The following is a 15,874-nucleotide window of genomic DNA, read 5'->3' as shown; positions in this document are numbered from 1 at the left end:
AGGCAAGGTGCCCAGAAGAAGGAGTGGAGAGGAACCCTATATTTTGCCCTATCAGACCACTTCTGAAATACTGTCCTCAGCTTTGGGCAGTATTTTAGGAACTACATTGATAAGCTATGCAAAGGTAGACAGTCAGAGAGGGGAGAGGACCAAGGGCAATGTCATATAAAGATAGATTAAAGCAATGGGTTCTCAAACCTTTTGATCTTAGTACCCCTTAACATTCTTTAAAATTACTGAGGACCTCAAAGAGTGTTTCCTTATGTGTGCTATGTCTATTGATAATTGCTACATTGGAATGTAGCAAATAGAATTAATTAGAAATTAAAACTGATAAATTTTAAAAAAATTATTTAGTAATTTATTTAAAATGATAAGCTTATCACATATTAACATAATGCATTTTTTTGGAAAATAAGTATATTTTTCAAATCAAAAAATTAATTGGAAGAGTGGCATTGTTTTATATATATATTTGCAAATCTTTTTACTGTCTGACTGAATAAAAGAAAGCTGGAATATCACATCTGCTTTTGCATTCATTCCATTGCAATATGTTGTTTTGGTTTAAATATATGAAGAAAATTTGGCCTCACACAAATATGTAGTTGGAAAAGGGAAGAGTATTTGAAAAAACAAATCATGTCTTACTATTATTATGAAAATAGTTTTATCTTTGAGGACTCCCTGAAAGGGTCTGAGGGACCCCTCAAGGATCCTTGGACTATATTTTTAGAACCCTTGAGTTAAAGGAAATAAAAATGTTCAGTATGAAGAAAACAAGTCTTCATGGGCACCTAAAAGTTATGTTCAAGTAAAGGAAGGGTTATCACATGAAACAGGAATTATACGTGTTTAAATTGGCTCCTGAGGACAAAACTAGGGGAAAAACTAGAAGTTGTAAAGAAGTAAATTTCAGTTAAGTGCACAGAAAAACATCCAAATGGTTAGTCCAAAAGTAAAATGATCTTTTGTTTAAGGAAAAACCTGGATGACTACTTATTAAGGACGAGGTTGAGGGGATTCATGTTCAAACACAGCTTAGAGTAAAGGGCCCGTTCCAGCTCTGAGATTCTTTGATTTTGTGTGGTTAGAATTCCCAATTATCCTTTAGAAATCAAATCTTCTCAAATCTCCATGTCAACAAGATCTTTCCTCTTAGGACTCATGACCCTTTATAACGTAACCCTCGAATGTACCCACCATGAAGCAGTGAGTAAGGATGACAATTCACATTTATATAGTATGTGTAGCACATGTATTATAGTTTTCTATGCATGTATCTAATCCTTCTATTAGATCATGAACCCTATGAAGGCAAAAACTATGTCCCATGTCAACTTCATGCCTCTCCTACCCAGTGCTTACCTCAGTACTCTTCATTGAACAGTGGCTTAATAATTTTGTTGAATGAATAAAATGAAATCATGGTCTCTTGAAGCCTAAATGTCATGAACTCAGAAGCTACACCAGGCTACCTCACAGTAAGTTTTGATGTTTTGTTTCCTGTACTCATGAAGTATATGGAGTGGGGATGGAATGTGAAAAAAAACCATTTCTCTGAATACAAATTCAAAGTTATAAAATAGAGTTATAGTTACATGGAGTCTACATTATTAGAATTAATCAAGAATAGAGTGTTTTAACAAACATTATACAAATTTCAGGTCAAGGTGAAAATCATTGTGGGCTAAGGCAAGTTTGAGATGAACTCCACAAGTAAGACAATTAAGATGAGAAGGTTTTTCAAAAGAATTCCATCAGCTAAATTCACAGGAGTATTTACATCTAATTATAATATATGTCTTAGAATAAGAATCTGAAGTAGCAACCAATACCATAGTTACTTAAATACCAATTAGCATAGCAATTTTTATGGATATCTGTTAAAAGTTACAGAATTTAAGATTATTTGTTAGAACTAAATTTATAGAAATTTAATCATCTAGGTTAATTTTGAAGAGGGGGACCCCACTACTTCCAGAGGCAGTTCATTTCATCTCAGGGCATAAATATGTATTCATTATAAAACTTGGAACTTAAAACTTTTCTCTGAGTCTTGGAAAACAATAGTCATAAGTTGCCAGTGAGACAAAGGAGACAAATAGTTACATCACACGTATTTCAGTAGGAGGGAGGAAAATGACAAACTCTTACCAAGTAATCATCAGGCTTGATACCAAAAAGTTCTCTGAAATACCGAAATGCTATTGGAGCATATGTCTTAAATCTGAAGTCTGGGTAGTGATGAGCTGGGGTCAGATTGCTCCCTTCACTACAATGAAAATTAAAAAGAAAAGAAAAAATGCACAGATGAGAAATGTCCATTTTAATGTTAAATTATAGGAAGTTTTCTTTTTTCTTCAGGCCAATTTCTCCTCTAGAAAATTTTCATAATTTGTATAAAGTCTCTTGACGCACATGCAACCCACACCACATGTCCATCGATTGAGAACAGAACAGATGCCATCTCAGCTAGAGCCTCCTCTAAGCAAGCTTCCCTGCCAATCCACAGCATGTAGTCAGTTGTGTTGAGGATACTACCGATTCAATATTCTGCACGGTCCTCCTAAGGAATGGTATTTCATCAACCCCAGTGATATTGAATACATGATGGGAGGTTAAAATTTGTGCTACTTTAAACAGAAGGGCATTGCCCTATCATCTAGCACCTACAAGAGCTGAGCCTTCACAAACATGGGTAGTTCGACATGACTGTGTTTTACACATATGTCCAAAATAAACTGAGGAAAATAACAATGACATATATACAATAATATAGTATATGCTGAGTGAAAACTTGAAATCACTAACGTATATACTTTTTAGTACATTAAAAAATGAGCAAGATTGTTCAAAGAGAGAAAAATACAAGCAACTAATTTTGGTGATGATAATAGGAACATCTGCAAGTCTCTTTATAACTTATTTGGGGTTAGAAGAGTATACCTTATGTGGGTCTCTTCGGTAAATTTGGCATAGGGTGCCAATAAATATGGAATATCGTTGTTTTAGGGCATTAAACAAGGCATTAAAAGCTGTAATCAGCAGCTACATTACATTAATTTGCCTCATGCAATGAACAAAATTAATGACTCATGAGTATGTTCATCATGTTCCTTTCACAGGGTTTCATCTTGATTTCTCACTTCTTGCATTCATTTTCCTTCTTACCTTATACTATTTAAAAATCCAGTCTCCATTTAAGAAAGAAATCAATAAGAGGAAGAACCAAGTATAAATGAATAAATGAATGAATGAATGAATGAAGTGAAATAAGTTATGGTCTTGTGATTCTATCAGAGATTACACTAGTCATGACTACATAAGACACATGGGGTATGATGCTTCCTGTTTTTCAGTAGAGAGTGGTAGACTACAAGTATGGAATGAGGCATATATTTTTAGACACAGCCAATGTGTTGATTTGTTTTCCATGACTTTGCTTATTTGTTATTTGTTACAAGGACGGATGGGACATAGTGAGAAATGACAATAATGTTTTAGAAAGAAAAGTATCAATAAAGGAATTTTATGGCAGGAAAGTGAATTTATTAAGCACCTAAGTGCCAGACACTATGCTAAGAGCTTTACCAATATTATCTCATTTGATCCTCCCAATAACACTGAAAGGTAGGGGAAACCGAGGCACTGGGTTAAGTGATTTACTTAGGGTCAAAGAAGTATCTGAGGTTGAATTTGAACTCAGGTATTCTTGACTCCTGGCCTGGCACTCTATCCCTTGTACCAGCTAGCTGTCTAAAGAAGAGATGATCAGAGGCGATACTGTTCAGTTTTTTAGTTGCTGGTTACTTTGAACATGTTGCAATGTTCTTTCTTCCCTACTGGCTCCATGAATTACAATGGTTTTCCTCTGCTTTGCTGCTTAATGTTTCTCCTCATTGACTGCTGAGACGAGTTCAACTAATGTTACAGAACAAAGTGTTAGGTTTCCTTGGTGATCATACACACACATACGGCATCTTTGGGTGTGTGCCTTTCCTTTAGGCACACACCCTGTCAGCTGGTGGAGGAACTGGCAGAATATGGTTAAAGATGAAAAAAGTCTTCCATCAGGTCTCATTGCTAAATATGCAGTATTGTAGGAAGAACTATAAAAGAGCCTGATGCAGTCTCTCAGTGCCTGGCATGGAATAGGCATTCGATAAATATTTCTTGAACGAATGAATGAAAGGAAGAAAGACTTTTAGGGACAGATTGTGAAGAAGTTAGGTACAACAGACACCTCAGGGTTGGTGAATACTTTAAATGCAATCTAATAAAAACAAATAAAAAATACTCAGTGCTTACTAGTGGCCTTAATCAAAAGCTTAATTTTTTTTCATGACATGGCAAGGGCCAAACCTCCACAGGCTACATTCTAGTGCAACACAAGCTTTGGTACATCTTACCAATCTAGAAAGATTTCCTGCATAGGCTTGGCAACAGACTGAGTCAGCCATCCTAGAATCAGTTAGCCAAGTTGGAAAGGTTCAGTTCCAGGTGGCCAACCATCAGGTGGTAAAATTTATCGATCGTGGTAGTTCATGACGACAACTTACTAAGATGCAGAAGAGTTGTGTGATCTTTGTTATGGGAGGGATGAAATTAGAGATCTCTAGAGCTACAGTGAGTTACATGTGCTGTCATAAGTGTTAATTAATAATTGTTACTAATTGGAACACTCAAAAGTTTGAATTAATGAAAATAAATAGCCCAAATGATAGGCAATACAAGAGTTATTTCTTTGTAATGCATTGTGCTCCCCCATGCCCAGCAGAATTTCTTTCCTTATTGGTTCTTACTTGGACAGATATTGAAACTAAAAAGTATTTCCTGAAGATATACCGACTAATCTATATTATGATGTCAGGGAAGTGGGGAAGAAAAAAATTAGTAACTGATTGCATATATTAAATACCTAATTTTAAAAAAACCCTATTATTTAAGAAGTCCATACCTCTTACAGGCATGTACATGTTCATACTCGCATTTATACACATGGCTTGACATTATACCAAAAAGTAACTGCATAAAAACATTTATTTACTTCTTGGTGTTTAGGTGGTTCTAGAGAAGAACAAATCTATCCTGGAGTAAAATGAAGCTCCCTTAGAGGATATGCAAATTACTGAGAAGATCAGATATGGTTAGTGCTCAGGTCAGCTAGATGGTATGGTGGAAAGCACTTGGAATCCAGAAATCTTATCTTCATGAATTCAAATCCAGTCTCAGACACTTATTAGCTTAGCTTTGTTGTTTAACCCAGTTTGCCTCAGTTCCTTCTCTGTAAAATGAGCTGGAGAAGGAAATGGAGCACTAGTCTACTATCTTGCCAAGAAAACACCAAATGGGGTCACAAAGAGTCAGACAGCACTGACCAACAGGAAGTGCTCAGGGGCTGTTCCACATGGCAGACTGAATACACATCAGTCAGTTGACAAAAACCTAGGGCATCTTGCTGGAGGTATGGTAATCAAGATTCATATATATATGCTATCTTACTGATGCCCAGAATGGAGTCTACCTCCAGACATGCTTACAGATATCACAAAATGCCTCCACCAACTGCAGAGCTGCTAATGACACAGAATGACTTTAATGGGCATTAGTCTCACAGTGGGAAGAAAGTTTCCCTTGGTCATCTCAGATAAATATGCTTGTTGTCATTGTCTATCTGATTCTAGGTCTTGCCTGTCAAGTGACATAACTGCATCCAGCTTTTTTCAAAACACAGCCAGTTATGAAATATGTAATTGGTAATCTTAAGGGATATTATATTCTCTCACTCTCTCTATGACTTTCCTTTATTCATTCCCTCATTCATATAGTTCTTATCATATACTGTTTTCTCTTCAGACTGTGTACATCTTTAGCCTATTATGTATGTATCTGTATGTCAGGTATTGAATCTACAAAGGCATACACCAACAGCAATATTGATAGAGTGTTAGTTGCCAGGTAGTAGGCTATATACATTTTACAATTTTTATGTCATTTGATCCTACAGCCACACTGGGAGGTAAGTGCTGTTATTATCCACATTTCATAAATGAGAAAACTGAGGCAACGTGCCCAAAGTCACATAGTGTAAGTGTTTGAGGTGGTATTTGAACCCAGGCTCTTTTTATATACATAACAAAGAACCTGCGTGATCTTAATTGCTTCCAAGTAGACTTGGCAGATTTGAAGGCTATAATTCATGCTGATACAAGTTTTTCTACGTACTTGATTATTTCTGTGTTTTCTATTTCTCCTCACTTTCTTCTAACTGGAGCATCATAAAGAAGAAAATGTATTTTGTGACTGTAAGAGAGACTTGTTAGAAAATAAAATGACCTGAACTTAAAAAACAAAAACTTGAGGATTTTATAATCTACAGGATTGCCCTTCAAATTGTAACAGCTTAAAATTTCACCAAGACTTTTGGGACACTCTGTTATTAAGAGGGAAAGACATGAATAAATGTAATTATGACGCAAGAGAGAATGAAGTAAGTAGGAAAGATATGTAAAAGCAAAGTGTTCTGAGAAGTCTGAGAAAGAACACTTCTACTCGGGTTAAAACAGAAAATAATTTGGTATTGTAGATAGGTATGAAATCAAGTTTTGGAAAGCATCTTAGTTATAATATTTGGGGTGGGCTGGCAGCATGGATTTAAGACCTGAATTTATAACATCCTGGGCTGGTGCCAGAACTACACATATTTTTAAATTCATGGGGAAGTGAGAATGGGAGGACAAGATCTTTTGTGTGGTCCCTATAATGGAGGAGCAGGTTGGGTGGTATTTATGCTTAAGGTAGGTTTGAAAAATAGTTTGTAAATTTTAACTTTAAAGCCTTTGTTTGGCTTGTTAGTTTTTGAATCTTGATAATGGAATAATTTTCAACAACACAAAGCTGAGTGATATGGCAGTAATTCCTGGAGAAAAATCTATTTTAGCCTCCCAGAGAAATTTATGGGATTCAGTTTGGAAGCTTAGATACCATAAAGCCTTCGGCAGGAGTGTATTTATATTTTTCATGCTTTTTTAAAAAAAATTGTACAAGTCAATGGAGCCCATGTTGCTTGCTTATACTCCTACTGGGTCAGCTACCATGATATCCTGATAGAGTTATTTGTCTACAGAATTTCTAAAACCTTTTTGAGCTCTTTTCCTGAGCAAGCACAAGGCTATTCCTTTCAAGTAGGATAAGAGGTCAGCACTAACTTAGATGACAGGTTTAGCTGTGGAGACACAAAAAAAGGTTGAGTGATGATAGTCCCACAATAACTCAGTGTCAGAATCTGAAAAAGAAACCGAGATCTTTGGAATTTAAGAAAAGCATAACCTTTATTACCCACCCCTCCCAGAGAGACTCCTTAATATTACTAATTTGCATATATCAGAGATTCTGCTGGGTCCTGGCCAATCAGCTGTTCTAGCAGCTCTCAACTTCAGAAATGGTAGTTATTATAGGGGCACCTAGGTGATATAGTGAATAGAGTATTGGACTTGAAGTCAGGAGGACCTGAGTTCCAATCCAGTCTCAGTCACTTACTAGCTGTGTGACCCTGGGCAAGTCACTTAACCCTGACTGCCTCCAAAACAAAACAAAAAATCCCCCACACCCACAAAATGATAGTTGTGGAGGTTTTGGAAGGAGGGAGATCTGGATCTTAGATTTTTGAGAACAACAGAGGGAGATTTAAGACTGATGAGTAGGGAATCTAGTCATTCAAAAAAATTGCCCCAGGTCACATGACTTTTTTGGATACAGTTTTTGTGCTACATCAAAAAACTGCCTCATCAGGTCTAATTCTACAAGTTGAACACAAAATGTATTAGCCTCTTTCCCCATTCTGCTGATGCATAATACACCAGCCCAGGCATCAACACATCCAGGTACAGCCTTGGTCCTCTTCATGAACCTGCCACATAAATCTGGGTTCATCTTGGAATCAAGTAGTTGAAAAAGATTTTAGGACTTCATTTAACCTTCAACTCTCAGCCCTCAATTTTTCCATGCATATAATCCTCCACTGATGTCCTAGCTCTATACTATAGTATGGAATTGAGGTAATCTTAGGTTCCCAAGGCAGAGTAGCAAGGTCTGATAACTAAACTCTACCAAGTTTTAATGTCTTCATTATGGTCTCTGTAATGTACTTCATATATGTAATTGGCTTAACTGAGTTTGACTCATCATCAGAGTTGACTAGTGGTGATGGACTTTTTTTTCCCTACCCAGGAAACTTATGAAGATGATCTATTAGGGGTTGTGATTGGTAGATGTGCAGATGAAATTATGAACCCCCGTAGCAAAATACTGGTTCCTTGAAATATTGGAAGAGATATGAAAGAACATTAACCTTACAGGAAAATTCAATATCCACAAGAAATTCTGAGACTACCAGAATTCAATATCCTAAAAATAGTGTTTTGTTGTTATGAAAAATAGAATTTGCAACTTAATCCCCAAAAGGCAATGAAAGCATCTTAAGGCAAAAAGGAAATGATTTCTCTTAGGGCTTGATTTTAGAGCCAGAAGGGTTCTGGGAGATAATCTGGTCAAATCTCATCATTTTATGGATGAGAGAAATGAAACCCAGAGAGGTTGAGACAGGGATAACACGAATTTCTATTGTCACATTCCACTGTCTAGGGTTTTATTTAAAAGTTTAAAAAAAGTTTCAGAAACTCATACTATTTTTATATACTAAAAGTCCTCTTTAGAAAGAAAAACTTTTTTGGGGGTCCAAATCAAGTATTTAATACATACATATGTTGGTAGCTGGAAAAATATTTTTATTAGGATATTAAGATTTAATACTCAAACATTTTTGTAATGTGGTTTTATGTGAGAAAATAAGTTATTTGCTCAAGGTCACGTGGTTAGTTAAGTGCTCGATTCAATCTTAAGTCTTCTATCTCTAACCTGAGCATTCTTTCCACTATCCCACAGTAGTGAGCAGCAGAGTCACTTTTGATCACAGGTCCTCTGACTTCAAATCAAGTATGATTTCCACTATACTTCAGCTAATTTTAAATAAAGCCAAGTTATCTTTGGCCAAGTTGTGTGACTGCCCGACTTCTACACATCACTGTAACTATCTAAGGAATCATTATATTCATAGGAATGGTTAATTTCTCTGAAATCTACACTTTTGAGTCATGTAATGAAAGCAATGGTTGACTGATATGCACTCCACAGATAAACACAAAATGTGGAAATAGCATTGGTTTTGGAGTAATAGGAACTGAATTCAAATGCTGACCTTAACCCTTACTACTTATGTGATCTTGAACAAATGACTAAGCATCCTCCTTGGTCCTCAGTCTGTAAGATGGAGGGATTGAATGAAATGAGTTATAAGTCTAAATCCAGGATGTTATTATTCAAGCAGGTCTTAGAAAAGGACTGTGGTACATTGAGTGGCCACCCAGTGGGAGATTTACTGGAGAACATAAAGAAAAATTACATGTGACAAAAATGTGTAGATGGGTTGCAATCTACACTACTCAAATTGGTGTAGTCACAGACCCACCAAAGGGTAACATGTGATTTGCCCAGCTTTTCCTTTGGAAAGGATCTCCTGCATATTGTCAATAAGAAAAAAGAAGATACTGGTTGAGTCCATCGAAATAGCTTCAATCATTTAGCCAACTAATCAGTGAAATGAAATGACATGTTAAGAGACACACGATTTGATGATGAAAAGATGCTATTTGTATAAACCAAAAGCCAACCAACTTTTAAAATTACTTCTGATTAACTAAAAAAGTAATGAAATTCATATTATAACATTATATATTATATAATATCATATATTATATAATTTATGTTAAACTTACTATAATTATAATTTATAATACAACAATAATAATATAATTATTATGATGAAGATGAAATTCCTATTATCATCACTACTACTATTAGCACAAAGATTATCACAAATAACTTAAAACAATATTCTTACCTGGGTAGAAACACACTCTCCACCACATAAAAATCTTGCATAAGGACATCTCTATCTGGCTTGGAAGTGAGGTTACCCACTGTATATCCTATTCCCAGCTGAATAGCACCCTTAATAGCAGATGATGCAGTCTGTGGAAAACAATGGTCTTGACATTAGTTTCAACAGTCAAGGCCCTTTTCAGGATTACATGCCACAAAGATGGGTTTATAGTTAGTTTTGTTTTCCTGTTTCTAGACAACAACAACAAAAAAGCCAACGTCTGAGAAACTCCTGAGTTATTTTTTTTGGTAGAGAATCATCTCAACAAATTAAAGATCTAATTCTTAAATCTTTCCATGAAATTATTTTTTCTGACACAAATTGCTAAAATAAATATTGTTTGGATGAGAAAGAGTTGAGGTGGATAACAGGTGATGCTTGGAGTCAGCAACCTGGGTCCAAGCCCTTGCAGTATGTATAAAAATATAAACAGCACTAATATAAACTTAATAAATACAAATGTATTCAAAGTAGTTGAGAATAGTAGTTGGAAGAGAAGGTACTCCTGGTTGGGGAATGATAAGTTATAATCGAGCTGCTGATCTGAACAGGTGAAAGGACTTTCCACCTGGAACTTCTCACATCAGTGAAATTACAGATCCTAACAAAATTACAAAATAGGTTTATAGCCTAATACATGGGGAAATTCTCCTTTTAAAAGCAAGATCATAACTGTAGAAGGTAGGACAAAAGTTTCATTATGTAAAACTTCTAACCAGATATAGATAGAACAGATATTTTAAAAACAGATATTTTATTACAGCACAGTAAAAGAACAAAGGGAATTTATTTACCCTAAAAATTCCAAGACACAAAATCTTGATTTTCTCTCTGGAGCACAGAAGTAGTTTAATTTTGCAATTATTTGGTATCATCTATTTATGGTACCATGGCTGATTTCTGTTTTACAAATCTACATTGAACTGGGATCAAAACTACCAATAAAATCTATTGAAGATCAGTGCATTTTAACCTAAAAATAAATGTGCAGTTCTGGAACAAGAAAAACTCTAGGAATTTTCTAGGAATTTCTAATATTACAATCAAATAAATATTCTCTGTTAACCAAGAGAAAATTATCTGCACCTATTTCTCCTAGCACATGAAGGTTGTTGTGTTTGTCCTTCATTCTTGAGGAGGACCATGACATCAAGATGATGACATGACTTTCAGCTGACTTTGATTTGAGGGAGGAAGAGCTGTGCAAGATCACCAACCTCACTTTCTTTTCCTGAGCCATCTGGGTCCAATGGCCAGATATTCATCAGGATGAAAAAAGCACAGAGAAAGGAATAATTTCAAACACAAGCATTAAAGGCAATGAAGATGGTTTTATACTTCTTTATATCTCCATAGTGGCTAATACCATTGTCTACCAAAATTGGAGGTTTAATAAATACTTACTGAAGAAGATAATGAACAAATGAATCACACAATGGTTAAAAATATCAACTCACATATTTATAACACTTTTAAAATATTAAGTAGTATCTGCTATTATACACATTTCACAGGTAAGGAGACTGAATCTTAGAAAGGGTATGCAACTTGTCCAGGGTCACACAGACAGAATCAGAGTTAGGGTTTGAATTCAGGTCACCTGACTCCAAATTCAATGGTTTTTTGATTATACTATGATGTCTGTGCAAGACTGATCATTTACTGGAAATTCAGCAGCAGTAACAGCACAGTGCCTGGCACAAAGTGGACATTTAATGCTCATTGACTAATCCACTATCAACAGCATCATCATCGTCATCATCATCATCATCGGTTCATATTATCTCTGTTGTTCTTGCTGCTCCCGGAATCATACCAAGGTTACTTTTAGTGAACCTATGGAAGTTCAGCTTGTATCCTAATATTTTCCCTCTACTACAAAAGTAGTTATTTTATCCACCTATGCAACAGTTCAAAGAAGCACTTGTGTTTGTCCTTTATTTTTGAAAGAGGACCATGACATCGGACAAATGATGACCTGACTTGGACTTGACTTTGTTTGGAGTGAGGGAGGGCTGTGCAGGTCACCAGCCTCACTTCTGCTCCAGAGTCATCTGAATCCAGTCACCAGATATTCCTCAGGATGACTGAAGACAGGATGCAGTTGGAAATTTTGGCCTTTTAGGGTAAGGCCTTTTCAGGTATTCACTTAAAGGGAGGTAGTGCCCACATGGTGAATAGGTCTCTTAAAGAAGTAGTCTGGAGATAGCTCCTTTGAATAGAAACAGTCCAAAGAACATTAAACGGAAAAGAAGAATAGCAGGATCGTGAATTGTCCTAGGACTGTTTCTATCTGAACTCTATTTAAGAAGAAGAAAAAAAAGATAAAAATAATAATAGTTTTAACATGCATAAAAAGTTTTTCCTTAGATCATCACAACTACTTGTAAGGTAGGTTCCATGAGTATCATGATCTACATTTAATAGGAGATAGCTGAAGTTCAGTCAAAGAGGTTAAGTGACTTGACAATGATCTTGCAATGATTAAGTATCAGAGGAGAGAACCAAACCAAGACCTCTCCTGATCCCAAGGCCTGGGCTCTTCCCACTATACCACATGACCTCCTAATGGAACATCTGCTTATATTTCTTTCCCTTGATTCCTTCCAAACTCATAGGCTTTCTTTTTCCTTGAGTTCTTTGTAGCATTTGACCCTAGAGACCAACTTGAATCTCATCCTTCCATTGGCTTTCCAGATATTCTTTTTATGCTTCTGTTGCTAATTTCTTTCTCCTGTCCTATAACTGGGAGAGTTCTTCATGGGTTAGTCATTGGCTTCTGGTTCTCCTCCTACATTTTTTTTTTCAGTGAACTATGCTCTTGGCTTCAACTATCACCCGGTCTGCTGTGAATTCTCAAACCCTTATCTTCAGTCTCAGGCTCCTGATCTATATCTACACCAGCAAACTAAGTCATTCTCTCTTTCTCTCTCTCTCTCTCTCTCTCTCTCTCTCTCTCTCTCTCTCTCTCTCTCTCTCTCTCTCTCTCACACACACACACACACACGCACAACACCCTCTTAGAACTGAACTGCTCTTCCTTCAAATCTTACTTCAAATTGACCCCCTGATTCCTCGCCACTTTCATATTTCCTTCAGTAGCATCCTTCAGTAGCATTCCATTCAGTACCATTCAGTAGCACACTTCCTTCACTATTTTTCTGGTAATTCAGATTAGGGGTCACTTTCCTATTCTCCTTCTGAGTTCAGTTAAAATCCATCTCTTTTATGGAGATTGCCTTAATATTCCTGCCTTTATTATCTTCTCCTTTCTTCAATCTTGTATCATACTTGCTGTCTGTACCACTCAATATTGCTGCATGGCATTGTTATTTAATTACTTTCATGACTATATGACTCCCATCCACATTTAGATTGGAAATAATAATAATAGTTTGCATTTGCATAATATGTCAATGTAAATCCTTCTAGTGCAGAGACTCTGTGTTCTATTTCTTTGGTTTTCTTAACATCATCCAGCAGAATGCCAGCATTTCAGAGACCCTCACTTTTTTTTTAAATTAAATTTTATTTTATTTTCAAACAAAAAACAGGGAACTCTCTGTCTCTCTCTGTCTCTGACTCTGTCTCTGTCTCTCTTTGTCTCTGTCTCTCTGTCCGTCTGTCTGTCTCTCTCTCTCTCCTACTTCCCTTCCCCTTACTTTGAGAATACAAGATTAACAATCCTCCTGTTACAAGTAGATATAGTTAAACAAAAAAAACCATCTCTTGTCAGGAGCTGGACAACATGTTTCATTATGAGTCCTCAGGGATTGTGGTTGGTCATTGCATTGATCAGTTGTGTGTATTTGTATTTTTTGGTTGTTTTAATTAGCCAAGATCTGCCTTCTCACTCTTTCACCCCAACATCCTCTCCACACTGAGAACACACACTGAAAAACCAAAGCCCATTTCATACACGTATAGTCAATCAAACAAAATTTCCATATTGGCTATATCCTAAAAATAGTTGTCTTATTGGTGCATTCTGAGTCTTTTACCTTTCTATAAGGGAGGTGAGAAGTATTTATCACCCTTAGTCCTCTGAAATCCTGATTGGTCATTGTACTAAGAATTCAGCACAACTGTAGGCTATCAAATCATTTAATCTGTTTGTTTCATTGCAAAAATGACATTATACATCTTAATGTCCAGTTTCTCCTTAGGTTTGAACATGCCTGGGTAATTTTCATTTTCTATGTCTATATTTCTATATTTTACTCAGTGGCATAGGGAAGGAAGATGGCAGAATATGTAGCTTCAAACTTAGTCTTCAGCTGTTCCTTTGTTTCTTCCCTCTTCAATCTGTTATTTATTTTTATTTTCCCCTCTCTATGACTCCATTACTATAGTGTCACTGATGGGGTCCAACCTTTTTTTTTTTACCAGTAACTCCAATTTCTAAGGACTGGAGTTTATTTTCTTTCTTTTAACCTCATGTAAAAACTCAGGAGGGATGTTATACTTAGTCACTTATCACTTGGAGTCAAAGAACTTCTAGAACTGGATGGAAATTCTGAGATAATCTACCTCAACCCACCCCACTCTCATTCTACTGAAGTAGTTGAGGCCAAAGGATGAAAAATGATTTGTGTGTGGTCACACAGGAGTTACTGGAAGAGCCAGACTTAGAACCCAAGTGTTCTAGTCTCAGTTCAGGGCTCTTTTCTATTCACCACACTCATTCTAACAGAACAGCACATGATGTAGCATTGATTCTTTCAAAGGGATTTAAAAGAAAAATGCCCACACCAGAACCATAGGGTCACAGAGCTTGCCGAAAGGAACTTTGGAGGGTATCTATTCCAGCCCTCTCATTTTACAGCTGAGAATACCCATGGAGATTAGGTGATTTGCCTAAAGTCACACAAGGAGGTGGTGTCTAAGGTGGGATTTGAATGCAGAAGCAGCACTATTTCTATTGTACCACAGCGCCTCATTGGGCTTTTTAGTGTTCACTTCCCCATCGCGGTACCATTTGTATCCTGGTTCTTTCTGTGGTTAATTTAGACACTAACGTCATAATTAAGACTTTTTGAATGGTAAGAAGTTACCTAATACTAGGAACACAGAATGAGATATGGGTCTTTACAGCTAAGTACAAAGGGGTTAGCGCACTATGGACTTGGAATTGGGGACACTGAGCATTTCTTTCTACAGGAAGCTTTTTCTTATCCCTCCTACCTTTGGTGCTCTCTCACCACAACCCCCTTCTAATGTAAGGTCCTTGAGGACAGAGAATGTTTTGCATTCTTCTTTGGATCCCCAATCTCTGGCACAGTGTCTAGTATGTAATAGGTTCTTTATAAACATTAGAGCTGGAAGGATCCTTAGAGATCACCTAGTTTAACCTTCATCATTTTTACAGAGACTTCACCTTAGCTCAGAGAGATTCACATTTGCTTCTAATTACATGTAGTGAATGAAAACAGACAATGATTTAAAAACTCATTGAGAAATAGAAGTATAGTAGATATTGGGTAACTTTTTTTTAAAATAGCAACCAGAGCATTTAGGTTCTATGGTAGCAAAAAGGCCTTAGATTTAAAAAATATATATAATTTCTAATGTGGAGGTAAGTACATCCATACATTCATGCACATCTGTTCCCCACCCCTCCAAAAAAAGTTTCCTCTTTTACGCAAGTTTATCTTTTACTGAGGCAGGCTGTTTTCCCCCTCAATAGTCAATACCAAAGGCTTAATATACAAACAGTTTCTACATGGAATATTTAGCATAGCATTCAAGGTTCTGCTGAACTGTGATGTTTTCTAACACAATAGTCTTTGAACAAGATGTGTTCTTAAACTGTGAAAACACTTTGAAATATTATACTGAGCATCTTTGACTAGTAGATTAGTGAGTAATGAC

General features: G+C 36.2%; 1 protein-coding gene across 7 annotated transcripts in view; it reads right to left on the bottom strand.

Annotated features, from left to right (window-relative positions):
• PIP5K1B (phosphatidylinositol-4-phosphate 5-kinase type 1 beta) overlaps window positions 1–15,874 on the bottom strand; it is a 338,296-nt gene that overhangs the window by 140,218 nt on the left and 182,204 nt on the right. For all 7 annotated transcript variants that reach the window (XR_011967427.1, XM_072611031.1, XM_072611030.1 and 4 more), the window contains 2 exons: window positions 9,962–10,092; window positions 2,158–2,275 (listed from right to left, as the gene is read on the bottom strand). Coding sequence is in view for 6 of the 7 variants with exons in the window: in XM_072611031.1 (XP_072467132.1) it covers window positions 2,158–2,275; window positions 9,962–10,092 (249 nt within the window). In the remaining variant the exon portion in view is untranslated. The remainder of the gene's footprint in view (window positions 1–2,157; window positions 2,276–9,961; window positions 10,093–15,874) is intronic.

The sequence above is a fragment of the Notamacropus eugenii genome, chromosome 1 (genome assembly GCF_028372415.1).
Source record: "Notamacropus eugenii isolate mMacEug1 chromosome 1, mMacEug1.pri_v2, whole genome shotgun sequence".
NCBI classification, from domain to species: domain Eukaryota; kingdom Metazoa; phylum Chordata; class Mammalia; order Diprotodontia; family Macropodidae; genus Notamacropus; species Notamacropus eugenii.
This window is presented reverse-complemented; position numbering and strand designations above follow the sequence as displayed.